The sequence below is a fragment of the Mercenaria mercenaria genome, chromosome 12, assembly GCF_021730395.1.
Source record: "Mercenaria mercenaria strain notata chromosome 12, MADL_Memer_1, whole genome shotgun sequence".
Lineage (NCBI taxonomy): Eukaryota > Metazoa > Mollusca > Bivalvia > Venerida > Veneridae > Mercenaria > Mercenaria mercenaria.
The window spans coordinates 51260399-51287342 of record NC_069372.1 but is presented as its reverse complement, the minus strand read 5'-3'; the positions used below and the strand labels follow the sequence as shown (position 1 = coordinate 51287342).

General features: G+C 36.8%; 1 protein-coding gene across 1 annotated transcript in view; it reads right to left on the bottom strand.

Moving 5' to 3' along the window:
- Positions 1-26944, bottom strand: part of LOC123534221 (tectonic-like complex member MKS1) — a 44588-nt gene that overhangs the window by 10084 nt on the left and 7560 nt on the right. Inside the window, exons 2-11 of the mRNA XM_053520044.1 lie at positions 24837-25005; positions 23651-23733; positions 23042-23111; positions 21153-21262; positions 11747-11878; positions 10959-11092; positions 9988-10127; positions 8887-8929; positions 5096-5158; positions 4557-4627 (exon numbers count right to left, since the gene is read on the bottom strand). Coding sequence (XP_053376019.1) covers positions 4557-4627; positions 5096-5158; positions 8887-8929; positions 9988-10127; positions 10959-11092; positions 11747-11878; positions 21153-21262; positions 23042-23111; positions 23651-23733; positions 24837-25005 — 1015 coding nt within the window. The remainder of the gene's footprint in view (positions 1-4556; positions 4628-5095; positions 5159-8886; positions 8930-9987; positions 10128-10958; positions 11093-11746; positions 11879-21152; positions 21263-23041; positions 23112-23650; positions 23734-24836; positions 25006-26944) is intronic.

Sequence of the window (26944 nt, the reverse complement as noted above, 5' to 3'; positions counted from 1 at the left end):
TCCCACATGACCCAGTTTTGAGTATGACGTCGTTTTTTCTATTATTTGACATAGTGACCTAGATTTTGAGCTCATGTGACCCAGTTTTGAACGTGACCTAGATATTATCAAGATAAAAATTCTGACCAATTTTCACGAAGATCCGTTGAAAAATATGGTCTCTAGAGAGGTCACAAGGTTTTTCTATTATTTGACCTATTGACCTAGTTTTCGAAGGTACGTGACCCTGTTTTGAAATTTACCTAGGTATCATCAAGGTGAACATTCTCACTAACTTTCATGAAGATCTCATGAAAAATATGGCATCTAGAGAGGTCACAATGTTTTCTATTATTTGACCTACTGACCTAGTTTTTGATGGCATGTGACCCACTTTTGAACTTGACCTAGATATCATCAAGATGAACATTCAGACCGATTTTCATACAGATCCCATGAAAAATATGGCCTCTAGAGAGGTCATAAGGTTTTTCTATTATTTGACATACTGACCTAGTTTTTGATGGCACGTGACCCACTTTCGAACTTGACCTAGATATCATCAAGGTGAACATTCTAACCAATTTTCATGAAGATCTCATGAAATATATGGCCTCTAGAGAGGTCACAAGGTTTTTCTATTTTTAGACCTACTGACCTAGTTTTTGATGGCACGTGACCCACTTTCGAATCTGAACTAGATATCATCAAGATGAACATTCAGACGAATTTTCATACAGATCCCATGAAAAATATGGCCTTTAGAGAAGTCACAAGGTTTTTCTATTATTTGACCTACTGACCTAGGATTTTGAAGGTACGTGACCTAGTTTTGAACTTGACCTAGATATCATTAAGCTGAACGTTCTGACCAATTTTCATGAAGATCTTGTGAAATATATGGCCTCTAGAGAGGTCACAAGGTTTTTCTATTTTTAGACCTACTGACCTAGTTTTTGATGGCACGTGACCCAGTTTAAAACCTGACCTAGATATCATCAAGGTGAACATTCTGACCAATTTTCATGAAGATCTCATAAATATATGGCCTCTAGAGAGGTCACAAGGTTTTTCTATTTTTAGACCTACTGACCTAGTTTTTGATGACACGTGACCCAGTTTCAAACTTGACCTAGATATCATCAAGGTGAACAGTCTGACCAACTTTCATAAAGATCCCAGGAAAAATGTGACCTCTAGAGTGGTCACAAGCAAAAGTTTACGGACGCACGCACGGACGACGGACGCCGCGCGATCACAAAAGCTCACCTTGTCACTTTGTGACAGGTGAGCTAAAAACACATTAGACAAACAATGTTCCCGTATTTGTGGATTTCGATAAGTCTTGCACTAAATGGCAATGTGTGAACCAATTTCAAAGTCCAACAAGAGCACCGCCTTGCGGGTGCTGACGCTCATCTGATTTTTTTTGTATAATAGAAATATTGTCCTACCCATGATTTTCTAAGTCTAAAAAGGGCCATCACTTTTGCAAAAAGCAGGATAGAGTTATGTTTCTTGATGTACAGTGTCCACTTATGATGGTGAAAAACTGTTGCAAGTTTTAAAGCAATAGCTTTGATAGTTTATGAGAAAAGTTGACTTAAACATAATATTCAACCAAGAAAATGATTTTTCTAAGTCCAAAAGGGGCAATAATTATTGCAAAAAGCAGGATTGGGTTATGTTGCTTGCTGTACAGGGTCAGCTTATGATGGTGAACAAGAGTTGCAAGTTTTAAAGCAATAGCTTTGATAGTTTAAGAGAAAAAGTTGACCTAAACATAAAACTTAACCAAGAAAACTGATTTTCTAAGTCCAAAAGGGGCAATAATTCTTGCAAAAAGCAAGATGGAGTTATGTTTCTTGATGTACAGGGTCTGCTTATGATGGTGAACAAGTATTCCAAGTTTCAAAGCAATAGCTTTGATAGTTTAGGAGAAAAGTTGACCTAAACATAAAACTAAACCAAGAAATCTGATATTTTCTAAGTACAAAAGGGGCCATAAATCTTGCAAAAAGCAAGATGGAGTTATGTTTCTTGCTATACTGGGTCAGCTTATGATGGTGAACAAGTATTCCAAGTTTCAAAGCAATAGCTTTGATAGTTTAGGAGAAAAGCTGACCTAAACATAAAACTTAACCAGGCAACGCCAACGCCGACAACCGCTCAAGTGATGACAATAACTCATCATTTTTTTTCAAAAAATGAGATGAGCTAAAAAGGGCCATTATTCAGCCAAAATAGTTGTCAGAGTTCTGTACTCTTGCCTACAGATGGAAATCATGATGATAAACAAGTGTTCAAAGTTTAAAAGCCATATGTTAAATAGTTTTGACAAAACATGAACTTGTATGAAATCATAACCCATTTCCAAGTCCAAAAAGGGCAATAATTCAGCCAAAATATATGACAGAGTTATGTACTCTTTCCTACAGATAGAGACTATTATACTGAACAAGTGATAAAAGTTTCAAAGCCATATGTCAAACACTTTACACAAAATATAAACTGGTACGAAAAACTTAACCAAGATTTCTATGTCAAAAGGAGCCGTAATTCAGCCAAAATCCTTGATGAGGTTATGTACTCTTGCCTATAACTGGACATGGTGATGGTTAACAGGTGTTGAAAGTTTCAAAGCTTTATCTTCAAAGACTTTGTCAAAATATGAACTGGTACGAAAAACTTAACCAAGATTTCTATGTCAAAAAGGGCCATAATTCAGCCAAAATCCTTGATGGAGTTATGTGCTCTTGCCTATAACTGGACATGGTGATGGTTAACAAGTGCTGAAAGTTTCAAAGCTTTATCTAAAAAGACTTTGTCAAAATATGAAATGGTACGAAAAACTTAACCATGATTTCTAAGTCAAAAGGGGCCATAATTCAGCCAAAATCCCTGACGGAGTTATGTGCTCTTGGCTATAACTGGCCATGGTGATTGTAAACAAGTGCTAAAAGTTTCAAAGCTTTATCTTTAAAGACTTTGTCAAAATGTGGACTGGTACGAAAAACATAACAAAGGTGTGACGCCGACGCCGACGTGAGTAGGATAGCTCTACTTATTCTTCGAATAGTCGAGCTAAAAACAACAAGGCAGTCTGAAAGACAGCTAAATCCCCGACACTGTTATGGATAGTGAAAGGGTAAACCTTTGACCTTGAGCTGTGACCCTGACCTTGAACTGAAATGGGTGACCCATGAATTATGCACATCGTCTTGATGAGGTGATCATTTGACCCATGTTTCATGAAAATGCTTCAAGGGGTTTAGGAGATACAGAGCTCAAACCTTTGACCTTGAGTTGTGACCTTGACCTTGAGTTGACATGGCTGACTCATGAGTTCTTGATGAGGTGATCATTTGACCCAAGTTTGATGAAAATCCTTCAAGGGGTTTAGAAGATACAGAGTGGACACAAAATGGAAAGCTCAAATCTTTGACCCCAAGTTCTGACTTTGACCTTGAGCCGGCATGGCTGACTCATGAGTTCTGCACAATCATCTTGGATAGGTAATCGTTTGACCCAGGGGATTAGGATATACAGAGCGGACACAAAATGGAAGACTCAAACCTTTAGCTAACATGGCTGACTCTGGAATTCTGCACATCGTCTTGATGAGGTGATCATTTGACTCAAGTTTCATGATTATCCTTCAAGGGGTTTAGGAGATACAGAGCGGACATGAAATGGAAGGCTCAAACCTTTGACCTTGAGTTGTGACCTTGACCTTGAGCCGACATGGCTGACTCAGGGGTTCTGTAAATCGTCTTGATGAGGTCATCATTTGACCAAAGTTTCATCAAAATCCTTCAAGGGGTTTATGAGATACAGAGCGGACACAAAATGTAATGGAACGACGGAAGACGGAAGGACGAAGGACGGGCAGAGACCATTCCTATAACCCCCCACCACTCATGGCGAGGGATTAATAAATTGCAGTCAAACTTTGTTCCCTCTAACTCAACAGGACCAGTGAAATTTGTTCAAGTTATCAGTTGTTGGAGCCATCAAACAACTTATATCATACAGGGATTTTGCCAGGACCTGACAACAAGTTTGACCAAAGGGCGGTGTTCGAATTACGCAAGTTCAAGCGAACTAAGTTTGACTGTAACATTCAATTCGCCATTACATTAATTATAGCAAATCTATACTAATGAAATTTTGCTAATCTTTCTAACTGCATGAATTCATGCACATGCAACTTTTCATTACATTCTGTGCTAATTAACAAGTGAAAGATAAAAAAAAATATTCAGTATTTTAAAGTCAAGGTCTAAATTCAACACATAAACTGTTGAACAAAAAGAGGCCCTGATTGGGGACCTTGTTTCAGATCTAAACTGACGTAGTTATCTTTATTTTAACCCTTAGCCTGCTGAATTTCTAAAATGGATTGGTCCATCATTCAATTTGGGCAATACCATTTATTTTTGAAGGGGTGTTTACTGAAAATTTACTGACTGAATAGCAAATAGTGCAGATCTTGGTCTGCACTGGTCGCAAAGGCAGAAGCACTTGCCACCAGCAGATTTAACGTTAACAAGGGACCAATATTAACAAGTATTTACCCTTCCATGTACTTTAGTGGCACATCTTTGAGTGACCCATGACAACTGTTGGTGTCTCTCTACTGACCAGTCTGCAAGATATAATTATACTAAAGTGAGAGCTAGGTGAAGAAATTCCTAGATTTCATCTTTTAAATACATGACATTGTATAAAATGACTGGAAATTTTACTTATTTTTCAATATTTAATTTTATAGCTTGCCCCAACCAAAAAATTAAGTTTCTAAAAATATTAATGATTTCAAAGTGTAGTGAAGTTGGCATTATTTTAACTTGGTCACAGCAAATAGCTGGAATGGAACGTTACTGGATAAATACAGCAACACAGACGGACATGGATACCGTAGTATAAAAGTCAATTGAACTATATCTTCAAATAATAAATGTTTACAGAAAAAATACTTCAAGATAACACATATTTGTGTACAGAAAAAATACTTCAAAATGATATATAAATTTGTAGAAAAACAGTTCATCAAAATGATATACACAAGCATGTGTACAGAAACAACACATACATGTGTTGACAGGATACTTACATTTAGGAAGATCAACAAAGAAATGAAGATACAGGTCATCATACTCAAAATCCTTGGCAGCTTCTAAAATGTAAAGTATATCCATGTTTGTAATGATTTAACAGTAAATGGTACTGTCCAAATTGAAAGATGGACAAGTTCATTATAGAAATTTAGCAGGATAAGGGTTAGTAACACAATAAAACATAAAACACTTGAGGCTGCAAAGGAAAGTTATCAAAGGTTTCGAGAGATTGGAATATAGAAAATAAAATAGAAAATGCTTTTGTAAACAAGAGGACCATGATGGTCCTGAATCGCTCACCTATCCCCACATGACCCAGTGTTGAACTGAGTATGACGTCGTTATTTCTATTATTTGACAAAGTGACCTAGTTTTTCAGCACATGTGACATAGATATCATCAAGATAAAAAATTCTGACCAATTTTCATGAAGATCCATTGAAAAATATGGCCTCTAGAGAGGTCACAAGGTTTTTCTATTATTTGACCTAATGACCTAGTTTTTGAAGGCACGTGACCCACTTTTAAACTTGACCTAGATATCATCAAGGTGAACATTCTCACCAATTTTCATGAAGATCTCGTGAAAAATATGGCCTCTAGAGAGGTCACAAGGTTTTTCTATTTTTCGACCTACTGACCTAGTTTTTGAAGGCACATGACCCAGTTTACGAACTGACCTAGATATCATCAAGCTGAACTGTCTCACAATTTTCATGAAGATCCATAGAGAAATATGGCCTCTAGAGAGGTCACAAGGTTTTTCTATTTTTAGACCTACTGACCTAGTTTTTGACCCCACGTGACCCAGTTTCAAACCTGACCTAGATATCATCAAGATGAACCTTCTGACCAATATTCATGAAGATCTCATGAAAAATATGGCCTCTAGAGAGGTCACAAGGTTTTTCTATTTTTAGATCTACTGACCTAGTTTTTAACCCCATGTGACCCAGTTTCGAACTTGATCTAGATATCATCAAGGTTAACATTCTGACCAATTTTCATGAAGATCCATTGAGAAATATGGCCTTAGAGAGGTCACAAGGTTTTTCTATTTTTAGACCTACTGACCTAGTTTTTGATCCCACATGACCCAGTATCGAACTTCACCTAGATATCATCAAGGTGAACATTCTGACCAATATTCATGAAGATCTCATGAAAAATATGGCCTCTAGAGAGGCCACAAGGTTTTTCTATTTTTAGATCTACTGACCTAGTTTTTACCCCCACGTGACCCAGTTTCGAACTTGACCTAGATATCATCAAGCTGAACATTCTGACCAATTTTCATGAAGATCCATTGAGAAATATGGCCTCTAGAGAGGTTACAAGGTTTTTCTATTTTTAGACCTAATGACCTAGTTTTTGACCCCACGTGACCCAGTTTCAAACTTGACCTAGATATCATCAAGGTGAACATTCTGACCAATATTCATGAAGATCTCATGAAAAATATGGCCTCTAGAGAGGTCACAAGGTTTTTCTATTTTTAAACCTACTGACCTAGTTTTTGACCCCACGTGACCCAGTTTCGAACTTGACCTAGATATCATCAAGGTGAACATTCTGACCAATATTCATGAAGGTCTCATGAAAAATATGGCCTCTAGAGAGGTCACAAGGTTTTTCTATTTTTAGATCTACTGACCTAGTTTTTGACCCCACGTGACCCAGTTTCGAACTTGACCTAGATATCATCAAGGTGAACATTCTGACCAATTTTCATGAAGATCTTGTGAAATATATGGCCTCTAGAGAGGTCACAAGGTTTTTCTATTTTTAGACCTACTGACCTAGTTTTTGATGGCACGTGACCCAGTTTCGAACTTGACCTAGATATCATCAAGGTGAACATTCTGACCAATTTTCATAAAGATCCAATGAAAAATGTGACCTCTAGAGTGGTCACAAGCAAAAGTTTACGGACGCACGCACGGACGCACGGACGGACGACGGATGACGGACGCCGCGCGATCACAAAAGCTCACCTTGTCACTTTGTGACAGGTGAGCTAAAAAGCGCATGTCTCCCCCAATGCAAAGTCCTATAGGCAAGAAGTCAATTGGGGTCAGGAGCAAAAGTCAAAGAGACACTGATGGTTGGCTGCAATAGGGATCATCTACTTAGCATGTCCAGTCATCCCGCTAAATTTCAACACTCTTAGCCTAGTGGTTCTCAAGTCACTGTTCAGGCTCCTGTGACCTTGACCTTTGATCAAGTGACCTCAAAATAAATAGGGGTCATCTACTCTGCATGTCCAATCATCCTATTAAGTTTCAACATTGTAGGTCAAGTGGTTCTCAAGTTATTTCCAAAAAATGATTTTACATGAACAGGCCACTGTGACCTTGACCTTTAATAGACTGACCCCAAAATCAATAGGGGTCATCTACTCTGCATGTTCAATCATCCTATGAAGTTTCAACATTCTGGGTCAAGTGGTTCTCAAGTTATTGATCGGAACTGGTTATCAATGTTCAGGCCTCTGTGACCTTGACCTTTAACGGAGTGACCCCAAAAACAATAGGGGTCATTTACTCTGCATGAACAATCATCCTATGAAGTTTCAACATTCTGGGTCGAAAGGTTCTCAAGTTATTGATTGGAAATGGTTTTCCATGTTCAGGCCCCTGTGGCCTTGACCTTTAACAGAGTGACCCTAAAATTGTTAGGGGTCATCTACTCTGCATGACCAATCATCCTATGAAGTTTCATCATTCTGGGTCAAGTGGTTCTCAAGTTACTGACTGGAAATGGTTTTCAATGTTCAGGCCCCTGTGACCTTGACCTTTCACAGAGTGACCCCAAAATTGTTAGGGGTCATCTACTCTGCATGACCAATCATCCTATGAAGTTTCAACATTCTGGGTCAAGTGGTTCTCAAGTTATTGATCGAAAATGGTTTTCTATGTTCAGGCCTCTGTGACCTTGACCTTTGATGGAGTGACCCCAAAATCAATAGGGGTCATCTACTCTTCATGACCAATCACCCTATGAAGTTTCAACATTCTGGGTCAAGTGGTTCTCTAGTTATTGATCGGAAATGGTTTTCAATGTCAATGACCTTGACCTTTGACGGAGTGACCCCAAAATCAATAGGGGTCATCTACTCTGCATGACCAATCATCGTATGAAGTTTCAACATTCTGGGTCAAGTGGTTCTCTAGTTATTGATCGGAAATGGTTTTCAATGTTCAGGCCCCTGTGACCTTGACCTTTGACAGAGTGACCCCAAAAACAATAGGGTTCGTCTACTCCAGCAGCCCTACAACCCTATGAAGTTTGAAGGTTCTAGGTCAAATGGTTCTCCAGTTATTGCTCGGAAATGAAGTGCGACGTACGGACGGATGGACAGGGCAAAAACAATATGTCTCCTGGGGGAGACATAATTAGGACAATGGCAGGGGACTACCCTGACTGCTCGACCAAGCAGTGTTTTACAGTATACAGTATAACCTCTGTAAACCACACCTTTAGAGAGCAAACATATCTCTGGAAGATCTTAGTAAAATATCCTCTCCAGAACTACAACCTCCGTACAACAAACACATTTAAGTTTTCCCTGTGGCATCTGTCCTAGAGATGTTTGCACTGTGAACAACCAGACCTGTATTAAGTCAGCCAAGATGGTAGCAGCATGCATCTGGCTGCTTAAGACAGGTGGTTGCTTCAGACAAGTTGAAATTAAAACAAATATAATTTGTGAAATCACGGTTGGCCACTTATGGCAAGTGACTGCTAAGGTAGGTTCAAGGTTCATCAAAAAATGAGCATAACTTACCTATTTCACCATAGACAAGTAATCTAAGAACATCAGGCGGTGGCTGAAATATATCAAACATTTCCTGTCTATCAACATCTTAATATTGTTGTTCTTCTGCAAGCTATAAACTTTATTATTCTAAATGATTCACAAAGAAAAAACCCTTAACCAAATATCGAGAGGGAAGAATTTTATTTATCCTATGTTTACTGATTTATGTGGTATTTATCCTTCACATTTTTGTAAGAGTCCCAAACTGTCACAATATACACCTTTCACAGCAAATTACTTCTGACTTTTGAATATAACTCCAGAGCCTCCTTGATTATATGCGGAGTTATCAATTTTGGCTGAGATATGATGCCCATAAACATTGTGACCCAGTTTGGTGAACAATGGATAAGAACTGACAGAGTGGACACAGATTTTGCAATTTTTACAAACTCAATGGTGCTTCCCCCAGAGACATGGAGGATGCAGCTGGTTATCAAACTTGGCCTGTATATCATACTCAAAAAACAATGTTACCAAGTTCAGTGAACTTTGGACAAAAACTGCTGAAGTTAAGAGAGCTGAAAACTTCAGTGGACCCTGCCAACCTACCCGAAGCTGCCGGTCATAACAAAACACATCAAGTTTCAAGGGCATAAAAATGTATGGGTTATCAAGCTATCCAATATATGTGAGAAACAAATATTGCTTGCCTTTGCTATACTGCAATTAAATATTGACGGAGTTGTTGAAAACAGGCATCAAATATGGTATTTAAGACTCTGTAAACTGAAATTGGTCTGCTATTCAAAACTCTGTAAACTAACATCAAGTATTGTATTGAACTCTTTCTGTGCAATATACAAATAGTATCCAAGACCTTACTGCACTTACAATGATACTTTGGTTCAAATCAAAATGTTCTGAGCTTCAAGTTCAGAACATAATACAAATGTATCTATTAAATTTACTATTATTTAACTTTGCTCTTCTGTCGAATTGTACTGTTTCAAGTTACTTCTGTAAAGATGACGTCCAGTCTCCCATGGTATCAACATTATGTTATATATTAGGTGAACATAACAAGTACTCATACAATCAGTGGCATCGATGTATGAAATGACGTACCAGCTCAAAGTCAGTCCCAACACAAGCTTGTAAAAAGTCTTTATGTCGTGAGTAAACTTCCCTGTACATCTTCATTTCTCGGTCCTGCTCCTGTCTGTTCATCTCCTTTGACGCATGTTCTATAGTATACTCAAACACCTCTGTAATATATTAAAACACAAGTTAAACAGGTACCATATCTAACAAAGTCATCTCTCCTGACTGTATAATGGACACACAATATCCTTCACTGAAATTTACATCAGTAGGAACAAGTTGTTTTATACAAAAGCTGGTTTTGTTTTGTTTTGTTGTGCTTTAATTCGCATGAAAATAATTTAATGTCAAATGACAACTTCCCAGCTTTTTTATTCTGTAGGAAGACCCTAGGTGCCCAAAACGGCATTATTTCAGGCACGGGTAGGCACCTAGATAGAACCACTGACCATCCATAAGACAGCTGGATAGTTTCCTTACATGAAAGAATTCTACATCCCAAAGTGAGGTTTCAAACCTACAGAAGTGAGATCTGACCATCTAATGATAGTAATATAAGAAAGGACGAGTTCAGACATGTAAGTTAGGTCATTATTCAACTTCATGAAAAATTTTCGACCAGCATGATGTACTGTAAAATCATTAACCTTTAGTGTGATCATGGTCTGCACTGTTCACTATTCAGTCAGTAAATTTTCAGTGAACACCTCTTTGAATAATAAATGGTATTGCCCTGATTGAATGATGGACCAGTCCAGTGTAGAAATTTAGCAGGGTAAAGATAAATATTCTAGTATATGGACTAATTTTGTTGTTGATTTTCTGGTGGCATCATGCCATGAAATTAAATGCCAACAAACAGATATAACTCTAATTGATTTTGTCTTCAAAAGTTGAAAACCACAAATTCTAATCCCTATGTAAAAGCTGCTTTGGTCAGAATCACTAAATGCCATCCCCCTGAATTCAATGATTTCACAGTGTACTGGTAATACCTTTTCCAAATTCTTTAAGAGTTTCTTTGACATAAGCTCTACGTCCCCTGTTGAAGTCGGGATGTATGGAGAGCACACCGTTGGCATCTATCTGTATTGTACATAGCACAACCTCCTCCTCGTCTGTGGCAAGTCTGTTATACATGAGAACACATATGCATGGTAATAAATAACCAAATAAGCATGCTAATTATTTCTCTGCATTTTAACATGGCAAACATGTTCATGCATACTGTAATAATGTTTATATAACAGAGTTCTAGATTTTGGTATTTTTTCGCCATAATACTGTGGAACTGCTATAAACCAATATATGTAGTCAAAAGGAAAAGTTCAGTTTTTTTGTGAGGTTCAGTTATATATTTCTGAAGATTTTCAAGGGATATTTTAAATAAAAAGATATTATTCTCCTCATGACAACTGGGCTTCTTTTTAAGTTTTGACAGATTTCTTCTTTTCAGGGGTTTTGGTACAGAGGAGTTACACTGAAAATGATATAAAACAAGAGCTGTCAGTAATGCCCCCAAAGCAACCCTTGGGATTAGATGAACATTTATGTTAGGGTTAGGGTTTAGGGATAGGGTTTGTGACCCTGATCTTGACCTGAGAGACCTGGGTCATAAGCACGACACACCTTCTCAATATCGTTAACATTTGTGTAAAATTATTTTCAAGTCCCCCTATGAATTTAACGACCCACAACCCCAATGGCACAACTACTGATAACTTGAACAGTCCTGTCGAGTTTGAGCTAAAAAAGTTCAACTGTGATTAGTAATTACACAAACCTTTCTCTGGGACTGAGATCTGCCATAATGTGCATCACCTGAACTGGTGAAGACATCAAATGATTTCTGGTGATCAGTTCCTCCGTTGGATCATCCTCTATAACGTTCAGTTTTGGTACAAATGTATGATCTCTGTAATAAAAGTCATGTGATGAAAATAGGCAGTCGTAATAACATCACTATAAATTGTTTTGTTTGTTTGTTTTGGGTTTAACGGCATTTTTCAACAGTATTTCAGTCATGTAACGGCGGGCAGTTAACCTAACCAGTGTTCCTGGATTCTGTACCAGTACAAGCCTGTTCTCCGCAAGTAACTGCCAACTTCCCCACATGAATTATCAGAGGTGGAGGACCAATGATTTCAGACTAAATGTCTTTTATCAAATCGTCACGGAGAACATACGCCCCGCCCGAGGATCGAACTCGCGACCCCACGATCTGTAGACCAACGCTCTCCCTACTGAGCTAAGCGGGCGGGCTATAAAATTGTTTTTTATCTAGCAGACACTACAGTCATTATTTAGCTTTAATTCCTGAAACTGTTCTGTTTTGCAGTGAAAATACGAAACAAAGTCAAACAAGAGGGCTAAGATGGCCCTAGGTCGCTCACCTGAGAAACACACCATAACAGTGTAAACATGTTTGACCTAGTGATTTAGTGGAAACAAATATTCTGACCAATTTTCATTAAGATTGGACCAAAAATGTGGTCTCTTAAGTGTAGTATTTTCTTCAATTTGACCTAGTGACCAAGTTTATAAGCCAAGATGACCTACATTCGAACTTTACCTAGTTTTGATCAAGGCAATCATTATGACCAAATTTCATCAACCTCAATTGAAAAATACAGCCTCTATCCCATACAAAAAGTTTTTCTTTGATTTGTCCTAGCGACCTAGTTTTTGACCCCAAATGACCCATATTCAAACTTGACCTTAATTTCATCAAGGCAATCATTCTGACCAAATTTCATGAAGATCAATTAAAAATACAGTCTCTATTACATACACATGGTTTTTCTTTGATTTGACCTAGTTTCTAACCACAGATGACCCATATTCGAACTTGACCTAGATTTCATCAAGGCAATCATTCCGACTAAATTTTATGAATATCCAGTGAAAAATGCAGCCCCTATTGCGTACACAAGGTTTTTCTTTGATTTGACCAGGTGACCCAGTTTTGACCCTAGATGATCCATATTCAAACTTCTCCTAGATTTCATCAAGATAAACATTCTGATCAAATTTCATGAAGATCCGGTGTAAAATGCAGCCTCTACTGCATACACAAGGTTTTTCTTTGATTTGACCTAGTGACCTAGTTTTTTAAGCAAGATGACCCATATTCAAACTTGACCTAGATTTTATCCAGGCAATCATTCTGACCAAAATTCATGAAGATCAATTAAAAAATACAGCCTCTATTGCATACACAAGGTTTTTCTTTGATTTGATCTAGTGACCTAGTTTTTGACCCCAGATGACCTATTTTCAAACTTGGCCTAGATTTCATCAAGGTAATCATTCTGACAAAATTTCATGAAGATCAACTGAAAAATACAGCCTGTATCGCATACACAAGCTAAATGTTGACAGACAGACAGACGACGGACGCCAGACATCGAGCTATCACAAAAACTCACCATTGCTCAGGTGAGCTAAAGATGCAATGAACATTAGTACCTGCAAGGGTTGTGTGGTATGTCTCTATTCACAGGAATACTATATCAACTTTTTTTACAGAGAATTTGTGTTTTTACAAGAAATTTACTTTAATTTGGTGGAATGAACAGGGATTTCACAAATTACTGAAGTAGAAGATGCAAGTTGTAAAGCAGATGGGGATCTGGGGGTCCTCCATTGAGAACTTCATTTCCTGCAAGAAAAGTAGCCGGGCCTTCAGGCCACTACATCAGGGGGAAATCCCCACCTCCTTTTCAAGTAGCCGCAACTTCAGGCCACAACATTAGGAGGAAATCTCCGCCTCTCTCTCAAAGTAGCCAGGACTTCAGGCCACTACATCAGGGGGAAATCCCCAACTCCCTCTCAAAGTAGCCGGGACTTCAGGCCACTACATCAGGGGGAAATCCCCAACTCCCTCTCAAAGTAGCCAGGACTTCAGGCCACTACATCAGTGGGAAATCCGCACCTCCCTCTCACAAGACCAGCCCTGATGCATTGGTCTGAATTTTACACTGCATATACATGATCTACAAAAAGCTAACAAATCAAGTAAGTCAAGAAAATTGTTAATGAGAACATTTGTAGAAAAATGTATCTTGCAAAGAATATATAACACAGAAAACTTATACTGGAAGCACACAGGGGAATAATGATAACACTTCTATAAAGGACGAAAGCTTAATATGATAACATACCTGACTTTGAAATAATATTGTACAAGTTTAAACTTGACTTTAAACTAATGACATTCTTATAAAATCATGTCAAAGCAGTAATAAAGTCTACAGTTGCCTATGATACCATACAGTTGTCTTATATTGTCAAAGGTACCTCACAGTTGTCTTACTTTGTCAAAGATACAGTACAATTGTCTTACATGGTCACATACCGGTATACTGTACAACTGCTTACTTGGTAAAAGATAATGTACAATTGTCTTACTTTGCCAAAGACACCAAACAATTATCTTACAGTGTCAAAGATACAGTACAATTATTTTACATGGTCAAAGATACTGTACAATTGTCTTAGAGTGTCAAAGATACTGTACACATGCATCCATGGTCAAAGGTACTGTACAGTTATCTTACAGTGTCAAAGATACTGTACAATTGTCACATGGTCAAAGATACTGTATGACTGCTTACATGGTCAAAGGTACTGTACACTTGTCTTACATGGTCAAAGACCCTGTACAGTTGTCTTACACAGTCAAAGATACTGTTCAATTGACTTGCATTGTCAAAGATACTGTGCAATTGTCTTACATTGTCAAGATTACTATTGTACAATTCTGATATTGCCAAAGAAACTGTACAGTTGTCTTATATAGTCAAATATACTGTACAACTGCCTTACATTGTAAAAGATACTGTAAAGTTTTCTTAAATATTGTCAAGATACTGTACAGTTGTCTAATATTGTCAAAGATACTGTCCAGTTGTCTAATATGGTCAAAGATACTGTATAGTTGTCTAATATGGTAAAAGATACTGTACAGTCGTCTCATATTGTCATAGATACTGTACAATATTCTAATATGGTCAAAGATACTGTACAGTTGTCTAATATGGTCAAAGATACTGAACAGTTGTCTAATATGGTCAAAGATACTGTATAATTGTCTAATATGATCAACGATACAGTACAGTTGTCTTAAACTGTCAAAGATAGGGCACACTTGTCTAATATGATCAACGATACAGTACAGTTGTCTTAAACTGTCAAAGATAGAGCACACTTGTCTAATATGATCAATGATACAGTACAGTTGTCTTAAACTGTCAAAGATACTGTACAATTGTTTCATACAGTGTACAATATTATAAGCAGTGTGATTATAAAATTGCTTAAAACTACAGCTTTGTGAATGACAATATGTAAATGTGAAAACTGTCTTGTGTGTACCATAAATGGTTACATTAATGTGACAATTGCATTGTGTAAGTGACAATCCTCCATAGGATGGTTATATAAATGTTACAATTTGCCTTGAAAATGGTAACATACATGTGCCAACTGTCTTGTGAATAGTTAAATATATTAAAACTTGTTACAGTTATGTGACAAATGTTTTGTGCGAGCATTTACATAAAAGTGACAACTATCTTGTGAATAGGGAAATAAATATGACAACTTTCTGTTGATAAATAAGGTAACTAAAACAGGAAAACTTGGTACTAGACTAAACATTTATAATAACAGAATGTTAATAGGTTTATAGAATGTTCCTTTAAATAGGTCAGTATCACTCTGTATCATGATCTAACTAAACTGTTTGTTAGTTTGACTGGGTTCAACACTGTTCTTCAGCAACACTTCAGTTATGTAACAGCTGTAAGTTAACCTATCCACTGTTTTTTTTTTACTCGCACCAGTTCTCCTCAAGTAACTGACAACTTTCCAACATGACTCAAAGAGATGGAGACCAAGTCACTGTGGACACACCAACTTCTGTCAAATCATCATGATGAACATACGCCAACTCTGGGAATAAACTTGTGACCTCTTGATTCATGGCCTAGAGTTCCACTGAGCTAACTTGAGGAGCAAATTTTTCCAACATTTAAAATATTTCTTACTGATGTACAAGCTGATATAAGATCAAATCTTATCACAGAATACAATTCTATTAACCCTTACCCTGCTAAATTTTTATAATGAACTTGTCCATCTTTCAATTTGGACAGTACCATTAACTGTTAAAAGGGGTGCATACCAAAAAGATACTGACTGAATGGTGAACAGTGCAGGTCAGGATCAGACTGCATGCAAATTTTCAGTGAACACCCCTTTGAATAATTAATGATACTGCCCATATTTACTGAAAGACTAGTCCATTTTAGAAATTCTGCAGGGTAAAGGTTAATGAGTGAAATTTGTTTTAACAATAAATATAAAACAAAAGGGTTTTTTTTATTTCATGTTTTTATAAAGGTATAAACCTGGTTTAACCAATTTTATTCTCGCAGTGTGCCTCTTGTCAAGATGTAACAATGTTTATGTTGATCAAAATTTACATAGTTCTACCAAATTCACAGATTTCTGTTTTAGAAAAGCTTATAGTTCTTATATTTTTTGTATGAAATTTTGCACTTCTTTCTCTTTTTATACTATTTTCGCAAGAAAATCTTATTCTTTTGAACTCCTTTTGTTCTGTGTATAAATGAAATTTAGCAGCAGCAATAACATAAATCCAATAATTTTACAAAATGTATAGTGAAGATAGCATTACCAGTAATATATTCATAATATCACAGTGAAATTATCAATTATAATCCACCGTAATATTTCAGTAAACCACTTCCAAAAACATGAAACAAAAAATCTTTGAATAACCTATATAAAATAGTTGCAAAAAAACAAAAGAAGCAATTATTTACTGTGTGACTGTTAATAAAACAATAATGGTCAAAAGGGATAAGGATTCCAACAAAAAGTTTACCTTAAGTTTCTGAAATGACAAAATCACATTATAACAAGTACTCATAAATGCACCAGTAATGACAAAATCCAAAACAATCATACAATATTCTTTTCCTTAATGAGACCATGCTGACAAAGTCCCCCAGTCTGCTTTGAAAATAAATACTTTAAAACTTTAATACATCCACATAAATTGAAAAAAAACAAAAAACAAACAATTCTCTGTGATATGTATCCAATGGTTTGAAATTATAATTAGGATTGGTTTGGAAAGAAATGGGTTTTGTTTGCCTTGGTAAAATGCAACAGGGGGATTTTGTCCCAAAACCATGCCCTAGACATATAAAAACAAGAAACAGTACATACGAAATATGCAAAACAGAGACCCCCTACCTCCAAAATTTTAGTTAGTACATCTTACATCATGAAAAATTACAAAAGGTCCTTTACAATCACTAGGAATTTCTAATGAAACCTTGATAAACTAGAGCTGCTCTTGAGAAAAGCGCATGTCTCCCACAATTGCCTAATCATTTAAATACAGTGAAACACCGCTCACTCGAGCATCGATGACTCGAGCACCCGGGCTCTCTCGAGCAATTCATGTGGTCCCGGCTGATTTCCTTCTATTTTCTATGTGAAATTACCATGGCTGGGACGAGCATCGATAACTCGATCGCTCGAGCATGACACCTGGTCCCTGTGTATTAATTTACTCTTTGTTGCTTATGGCAAACTTGAGCAGAGGTGTCAAAAATTTTCACACCTTCGGCGGTCAGAATGTATCAGTTAATTTAAAACTTTCGCACGTCGTGAGAATTGCACGGTCTATTCCCCGACTACCTTAAATGTTTGCTTGTCGGTATATTTGATCTGATAATGAGATTTATTATTGATGAAAGGTGGAAGAAAAATTTTATTGATCAAAATTGTTATTAATTATTACTTTTTTTTCTGTGGGATCGAGAAGATAATTATGAGATCTTAATATTTTAATCAACAGTTGTTTGCATGCAAATAAAGGAAATAAGGTAGCCTTTTCATAAAATTGAGACGATAATCATGAGATCTTAATTTGGAGTAGAAAATTGCGAATTTGATTACAGTATTTCAAACAAGAGGACCATGATGGTCCTGAATCGCTCACCTGTTCCACATGACCCAGTTCCGAGTATGACGTCGTTTTTTCTATTATTTGACATAGTGACCTAGTTTTTGAGCTCATGTGACCCAGTTTTGAACTTGACCTAGATATCATCAAGATAAAAATTCTGACCAATTTTCATGAAGATCCACTGAAAAATATGGCCTCTAGAGAGGTCACAAGGTTTTTCTATTATTTGACCTATTGACCTAGTTTTCGAAGGTACATGACCCTGCACTGAACTTGACCTAGATATCATCACAGTAAAAATTCTCACTAATTTTCATGAAGATCTATTGAAAAATATGGAATCTAGAGATGTCACAAGGTTTTCTTTTTTTATACCTACTGGCCTAGTTCTTGACCGCACATGACCCAGCTTAGAAACTGACCTAAATATCATCAAGGTGAACATTCAGACCAATTTTCATGAAGATCCATTGAAAAATATGGCCTCGAGAGGTCAAAAGATTTTTCTAATTTTAGACCTACTGACCTAGTTTTTGACCGCAGTTGACCCAATTTGAAACTTGAGCTAGATATCATCAAGATGAACATTCAGAACAACTTTCATACAGATCCCATGAAAAATATGGCCTTTACAGAGGTCACAAGGTTTTTCTATTATTTGACTTACTGACCTAGTTTTTGATGGCATGTGGCCCAGTTTCAAACTTGACCTAGATATTATCAAGGTGAACATTCTGACCAATTTTCATGAAGATCCATTCAAGGGTATGGCCTCTAGAGAGGTCACAAGGTTTTTCTATTTTAAGACCTACTGACCTAGTTTTTGATTGCAGTTGACCCAGTTTCAAAATTGACCTATATATCATCAAGATAAACATTCAGACCAACTTTCATACAGATCCCATGAAAAATATGGCATCTAGAGAGGTTACAAGGTTTTTTCATTATTTGACCTACTGACGTACTTTTTGAAAGCACTTGACCCACTTTCTAACTTGACCTAGATATCATCAAAATGAACATTCTGACAAATTTTTATGAAGATCCATTCACAAGTATGGCCTCTAGAGAGGGTCACAAGGTTTTTCAATTTTTAGACCTACTGACCTAGTTTTTGACCGCACATGACCCAGTTTCGAACTTGACCTAGATATCATCAATATGAACATTCAGACCAACTTTCATACAGATCCCATGAAAAATATGGCCTTTAGAGAGGTCACAAGGTTTTTCTATTATTTGACCTCCTGACCTAGCTTTTGACAGCACATGACCCAGTTTCGAACTTGACCTAGATATCATCAAGGTGAACATTCTGACCAATTTTCATGAAGATCTTGTGAAATATATGGCCTCTAGAGAGGTCACAAGGTTTTTCTATTTTTAGACCTACTGACCTAGTTTTTGACCGGACATGACCCAGTTTTGAACCTGACCTAGATATCATCAAGGTGAACATTCTGACCAATTTTCATGAAGATCTTGAGAAAAATATGGCCTTTAGAGATGTCACAAGGTTTTTCTATTATTTGACCTCCTGACCTAGTTTTTAACGGCACATGACCCAGTTTCGAACTTGACCTAGATATTATCAAGATGAACATTCTGACCAATTTTTATGAAGATCTTATGAAATATATGGCCTCTAGAGAGGTCACAAGGTTTTTCTATTTTTAGACCTACTGACCTAGTTTTGGACCGCACATGACCCAGTTTCAAACGTGACCTAGATATCATCAAGGTGAACATTCTGACCAATTTTCATGAAGATCTTGTGAAAAATATGGCCTCTAGAGAGGTCACAAGGTTTTTCTATTTTTAGACCTACTGACCTAGTTTTTGACCGCACGTGACCCAGTTTCGAAGTTGACCTAGATATCATCAAGGTGAACATTCTGACTAACTTTCATAAAGATCCCATGAAAAATATGACCTCTAGAGTGGTCACAAGCAAAAGTTTACTCACGGACGCACGAACGCACAGACGACGGACGCTGCGCGATCACAAAAGCTCACCTTGTCACTTTGTGACAGGTGAGCTAATAAAAAAAATAAAAAAATGTCTTAGCTGTTTCTTCACATGTGACATAAATAACGTTTGTAATACGTTTTTTGAAAATGTCACGAGTGTGTTATTATTACGCATCACCGTTTCCTCTGCAAATGGTTTCGATGACAATTGGTATTTTCTTCGTATGTTGGTCAATGTCTGGGTCGCTCGAAACCATGGATAACTCGAGCATTTTGTTCATCCCCTTGCGACCTTGAGCGAGCAGTGTTTCACTGTAGTAAGTCAGTCTTTATAATATATACTGTTTACTCAATACAAATATACCTTTGAAGAGTAAAAAGGCTGATTTAGGGTAATTCAAGGGCCATAATTCAGAAGTGCCTGGGGCGATTTGGCTAGTAATCGAACTTGGCCGAGGACTTATTGGCAAACACATTTCGTTCAAGTTTGGTGAAGATCGGATGAGAAATGTTTGACTTAGAGCGCGGACAAGAGTAAAAGGCCGATTTTCTGCAATTCAAGGGCCATAATTCCAGTGCCTGGGCCGATTTGGTTAGTTATTGGTCTTGGTCAAGGACTTTTTGGCAAACACGTTTTGTTCAAGTTTGGTGAAGATCAGATAAGAATTGTTTGACTTAGAGTGCGGACAAGATTTGTGACAGACGAACACACGGATGGACAGGAGTAAATCAATATGTCTCCCGCCACACAGTGGTGTAGGAGACATAACTACTGAGACTTCAAGTATACGGAGGTTTTTCAACATGTCCTATGTTACCAATTTACAAGCTTACTGTGACAAATAGTGTATGCATACCTGAATGCTTTTTATTGAAGACAATATAGTAACAGGTATCTCATGTAACATTTGCTTTCATAACTGATATGAATAATAATGAGTCTGTTCACCTATGATATAAAAGCCTTTTTTTACTGAGCTCCAACCAAGAATTATGCGATGGGTTATAGGCAAGTGATTTTTTCAATTTTTTGTTAAATCTAACTTCAGTCAATAAAGAGCAAATTGAGCAGAGAGAGAAAGAGAGAGAATTTCTTTCCACTATAATTACTAATAAAAGCAATATTTTACATAAATTTGGTGTGGAGTTTTAACAAAACGCTAACGTACAGAGTAAGCAAGCATATTTTAATGTCTATAAAATTGCATACCTCTCTCTCCTCTGTCTGCCCATTCCAATCCTTCGTCTCCGCACATGTGACATTTTCTCTGATAAATATGTAGGCTGTTCCTTCGGTGAAGTAGTAAGGTACTCTGTTGCCTGAAATATATATCAATCCTGCCTCACTATGTTCTTATACAATGATTTAATTAAGAATTGTTTCTTTTCGTTTCGTTTTGGTTTTAACGCCGTTTTTCAACAGTATTTCAGTCATGTAACGGCGGGCAGTTAACCTAACCAGTGTTCCTGGATTCTGTACCAGTACAAACCTGTTCTCCGCAAGTAACTGCCAACTTCCCCACATGAATTATCAGAGGTGGAGGACTAATGATTTCAGACACAATGTCGTTTATCAAATAGTCACGGAGAACATACGCCCTGCCCGAGGATCGAACTCGCGACCCCGCGATCCGTAGACCAACGCTCTTACAAGAGTTTCTTCCAGTTATACAAATACTACTACTGGTAAGCATTGTTGACACAGTTAAGGAATAGCTGCTATTAGTGAATCTATATAATATGAAAATATTAAAACAAAATTATAAACCTGTGATATTATTTCTAGATACTTGTAATTGCATTCCCCTTACTTCAAATTTGTTTAGAAGTATACTTAATATTAACTGTTGTATCAAGAAACCGTGTGTGTAAAATTACATTCTAACACATCCATGTTTGTTTTTCAGGTTGTCAAGTCTTGTATATTTTGTGATATGTATACAACAGTTGACATGCAGACCTTTAAGGGGAATATTACAGCATTTGCGGCGATGACTACTAACTGCTGCATGACGTCCAGTTAATCACTGTTTGGATAAATGAAGTCCAGCATATTTTCATCATCATATATTCAATGAAGAAGGTCGAATTAAAAGTTAACAATGCCTTCTCCTGGTTTATCTTCTGATTTCCCTCGGTTCATAGATCAAATGTTTGAAAATTTCAACATTCAGGCAACAGCCTTTTTAGTTCAATTCCTACGAGTCTGAGCTCTGAACCATGGTATATTAGACAAAAAAGCTGTCAGTGGACAGCGCGCTCAACTATTCTTAGTGCTTGATAGTATAATATAAGCAATGAGTAAAACTTTAACATTACAATAAGCATATTCTAAGTCGAAAAGGGGCCATAATTCAGTCAAAATGCTCGACAGAGTTGCCTTCTTCTTTATACAGACTGGGGTCATGATTGTAAACAAGTATGCAAAATATGAAGGCAATATCTCAATGGACTTTGAAAATATTTGGGGGGGGGGGGGGGTTGGCAAACTTTTAACATCTATTCTAAGTTGAAAAGGGGCCATAATTCAGTCAAAATGCTTGATAGAGTTGCCTCCTCCGTTTAACAGACTAGGGTCATGATGGTAAACAAGTATCCAAAATATGAAAGCAATATCTCAATGGACTTTGAAAATATTTGGGGTGGTACGCAAACTTTAACATTTATTCTAAGTCGAAAAGGGGCCATAATTCAGTAAAAATGCTTGATAGAGTTGCCTCCTCCTTTTTACAGACTAGGGTCATGATGGTAAACAAGTATGCAAAATATGAAAGCAATATCTCAATGGACTTTGAAAATATTTGGGGTGGTACGCAAACTTTAACATTTATTCTAAGTTGAAAAGGAGCCATAATTCAGTCAAAATGCTTGATAGAGTTGCCTCCTCCTTTTTACAGACTGGGGTCATGATGGTTAACAAGTATGCAAAATATGAAAGCAATATCTCAATGGACTTTGAAAATATTTGGGGTGGTACGCAAACTTTAACATTTGTGTGACGCTAACGCTCACGCCGGGGCGAGTAGGATAGCTCCCCTATTCTTCAAAGAGTCGAGCTAATAAAACCAAGTGAAGGCATTGGTTATTCAATAAACAAACCTCGTCTTCTTGGGAGAATCTGTCATGATCAACATAAGTAAATATTCTGTTGCCAGGTTTTCCTTTCTCACTGAAAATTAAAATGCCAATGATAAACTAACACCAATGTATATAATACAGACAAAAGAAATCTGAAAGTACATATACCAGAAAGATGTTTTTTCAACTGCATGTATGTATTATCATGGTGCTTTTCTTTAAAATCAAATTGTCAATTTATCACAAAGTCACCGTGCCTCACAGAGAATTTGTCACCTTAGAGCAAAAAACAGGACAAGTGCTTTTTTAACGTCACTTTTTTTGGTGCTGTGGTGTCAACTGATGTCTGTTATTATCCTTATGATGGTAAAACAGGGACATATAACAATTGATGGTTAAATTCACATAAATGATACTGTTTCATTCTTTTAGTATTAGCTTGAAGGTAAAGCACCCTTAAAAACAATCATTTTTCGATGATAATTTTTAATACTGTGCAATTTTGAACTGTTTTGCAAGTAACTTTAGTTGCTTAAATCAACAGAAAAAAATATCTAAAATGTTTTTAGACAGAGTTGTTATGATATCAGTTATTGCACAAAATGTAAACTGTTTCTATAATGTGCCTACAGCAGAGCTTTCACTTCATTATGGTATTTTCTATCCACTGGAGAAAAACTTGGATCCTCAGAACTGTACAATTCCATCTCCCTCTGAAATATATAGATCAATAGTTTAATACATCAATTTATTTAAATTGAAAAGATGCAAAGATTCTTTTTATTTTGTTGAAACATAAAACAAAATCATAAGCACTGTTTGCTTTTTAAAATCAACATTAAGCAACATACTGGTTTTGTAAGTTTTCTGCAATGAAACTGCCTTTAATAAACTTTATTTAGTATTTTATTTAAGATATATTGATTGTAGCATACAGTTAAACCTGTATCAAGAAGTCAGTCCAGAGAGTAACAATCTGGTTGCTTAAATCAAGTTAAATTTAGAACACAAAGTTGTATTGAGAAGTTAGCTGACTGGCTGCTTAAAAGGCAGGTGGCTGCTGAAGAGCTGAATTATAGCAAAAAGTTGAATTGGGAAGTAAGCTGACCAGCTGCATAAAAGGCAGGTGGCTGACGAAGAAGAGCTGAATTATAGCAAAAAGTTGAATTGGGAAGTAAGCTGACCAGCCGCATAAAAGGCAGGTGGCTGCTGCAGAAGAGCTGAATTATAGCAAAAAGTTGAATTGGGAAGTAAGCTGACCAGCCGCATAAAAGGCAGGTGGCTGCTGAAGAAGAGCTGAATTATAGCAAAAAGTTGAATTGAGAAGTAAGCTGACCAGCCGCATAAAAGGCAGGTGGCTGCTGAAGAAGAGCTGAATTATAGCAAAAAGTTGAATTGAGAAGTAAGCTGACCAGCCGCATAAAAGGCAGGTGGCTGCTGAAGAAGAGCTGAATTATAGCAAAAAGTTGAATTGGGAAGTAAGCTGACCAGCCGCATAAAAGGCAGGTGGCTGCTGAAGAAGAGCTGAATTATAGCAAAAAGTTGAATTGGGAAGTAAGCTGACCAGCTGCATAAAAGGCAGGTGGCTGCTGAAGAACAGCTGAATTATAGCAAAAAGTTGAATTGAGAAGTAAGCTGACCAGCCGCATAAAAACTGGGAAGTAAGGTGACCAGCTTTATAAAAGGCAGGTGGCTGCTGAAGAAGAGCTGAATTATAGCAAAAAGTTGATGTGAGAAGTAAGCTGATTGGCTACTTAAGGCAAGTGGTTACTTAATACAGGTGTCAGCTAACTCAGGTTCTACTGTATATACTGACCTGACTAAATATTTTTTGTTGCCAGCTGATTGTAATCTCCTCTTTATCCTTCATTCCTTGTTTTGTAAGATCTTTAAGTTCAACATCTTCTGCTGATGGTCGACGTGCTGGAGGTGCACCGGGAACTGTAGGTATCAAACTTGATGATGTGATACGATCCAACTTTACACTGTAACACAATAGTTTATAAATGATCTATCCCTATAGTTACTCTTCACTTTAACTCAATCCAGAATATGACAATCATTCTAATTATTTTTTTCAAAACAAAGTATGAAATTAACAACAGCTGTCACAGGCGGCAGCGCGCACGACTATTTGGATGCTGGATAGTGAAACTGGGCACATCTGACAAAGCTGGGGCTGTCACAGGAGTGTTTAAACTTTAATGACTTCAACGTGGATGTATTATTGGATAATAGCTTGAGTCTGTGTCAAAAGTATTAAGTAATAAGAGAGATGAGGATCAAGTGTATCAAAACAGTAAATATTAAGTATAATTTTTAGCAAAAAGCGGGGCATAATTCATGAAATATTGATGCAACAGTGATGCACCTTGTGTCATGTTGAATCAAATCCATTTTGTAAACACTTGAGATATAGTGAAACTGCATCAAAATAAACCTTTAATTCTAAGTAAAAGGGGCATAATTCATAAAACATCTGTGCCAGAGTAATGGACCATGTGTCATATGACGTGGGTGATAAGGTGGAACAACTATTTTGAGTTTGAATCAAATCCATTTAGTAATAACTGAGTTAGAGTGAAAGTACATCAAAAACTTTAACCTGAAATTATAAGTAAAAATGGGTGATAATTCAAGAAATAATGGTGCAAGAGTTAAGGCCCTTCTGTCATATGATGCGAGTGATGATGTTGAACAACTATTTTAAGTTTGAATCAAATTCATTTAATAATAACTGAGTTAGAGTGAAAGTACATCAAAACTTTAACCTGGAATTCTAAGAAAAAAGGGGGGATAATTCATGAAATACTGGTGCAAGAGTTATGGCTCTTGTGTCAAATGATGTGAGTGATGATGTTGAACAACTATTCTAAGTTTTTATCCTACTCGACCAAAGTAATTTAAGTAAGTGCACTCTTATTCTCTACCCAATTACATTACATCAAACATTTTGCAACAATGTCAGACATGTTCAGAGTATTCCATATCATCAATGTATTGACTTATTTACACTAACAGCAAATTTCATAGAAGGCAAAACAAGAGCTGTCCGTAAGACAGCCAAGCTCGACTATTCAAAATATTGTCCCAGAAGCAGGAAAATATTACCCAAAAAGGTTAAATATCAAAAGAGTTTTAAGTTCAAAAGGGGGAATAATTGGACCAAAATGCATATCAGTTATGGGACTTGCTGCTATCAACTAGTTTTATAACCCCAAAGACACGTGAAGTTTCAAATCAATATTTGCATTAGTTTTGGAGATAGTAATTTGCATGTAAAACTTTAACCAAAATTTTCTAAGTCTAAAAGGGGGCATAATTTGCTCAAAATACATGTCAGAGTTATGGGTCTTGGCCCAGTGAGGTTGGTAATTGATCTAGAAAAAGAAACAAGAGCTGTCCGTAAGACAGCCAAGCTCGACTATTCGAAATATTGTCCCAGAAGCAGGAAAATATTACCCAAAAAGGTTAAATATCAAAAGAGTTTTAAGTTCAAAAGGGGGAATAATTTGACCAAAATGCATATCAGTTATGGGACTTGCTGCTATCAACTAGTTTTATAACCTCGAAGGCACATGTGAAGTTTCAATTCAATATCTGTATTAGTTTTGGAGATAGAAACTTGCATGTAAAACTTTAACCAGAATTTTCTAAGTCTAAAAGGGGGCATAATTTGCTCAAAATACATCTCAGAGTTATGGGTCTTGACCCAGTGAGGTTGGTAATTGATCTAGAAAAAGAAAAAATAAGTTTCAAATCTATATACCTTTTAGTAATAGCTGTATGTACTTGCTTGCAAAACTTTAACCAGAATTTGCGAAGTCCAAAAGGGGACATAATTTGGCCAAAATGAAGGTCAGAGTTATGGGACTTGCTGCTATCAACTAGTTTTATAACCCCGAAGGCACATGTGAAGTTTCA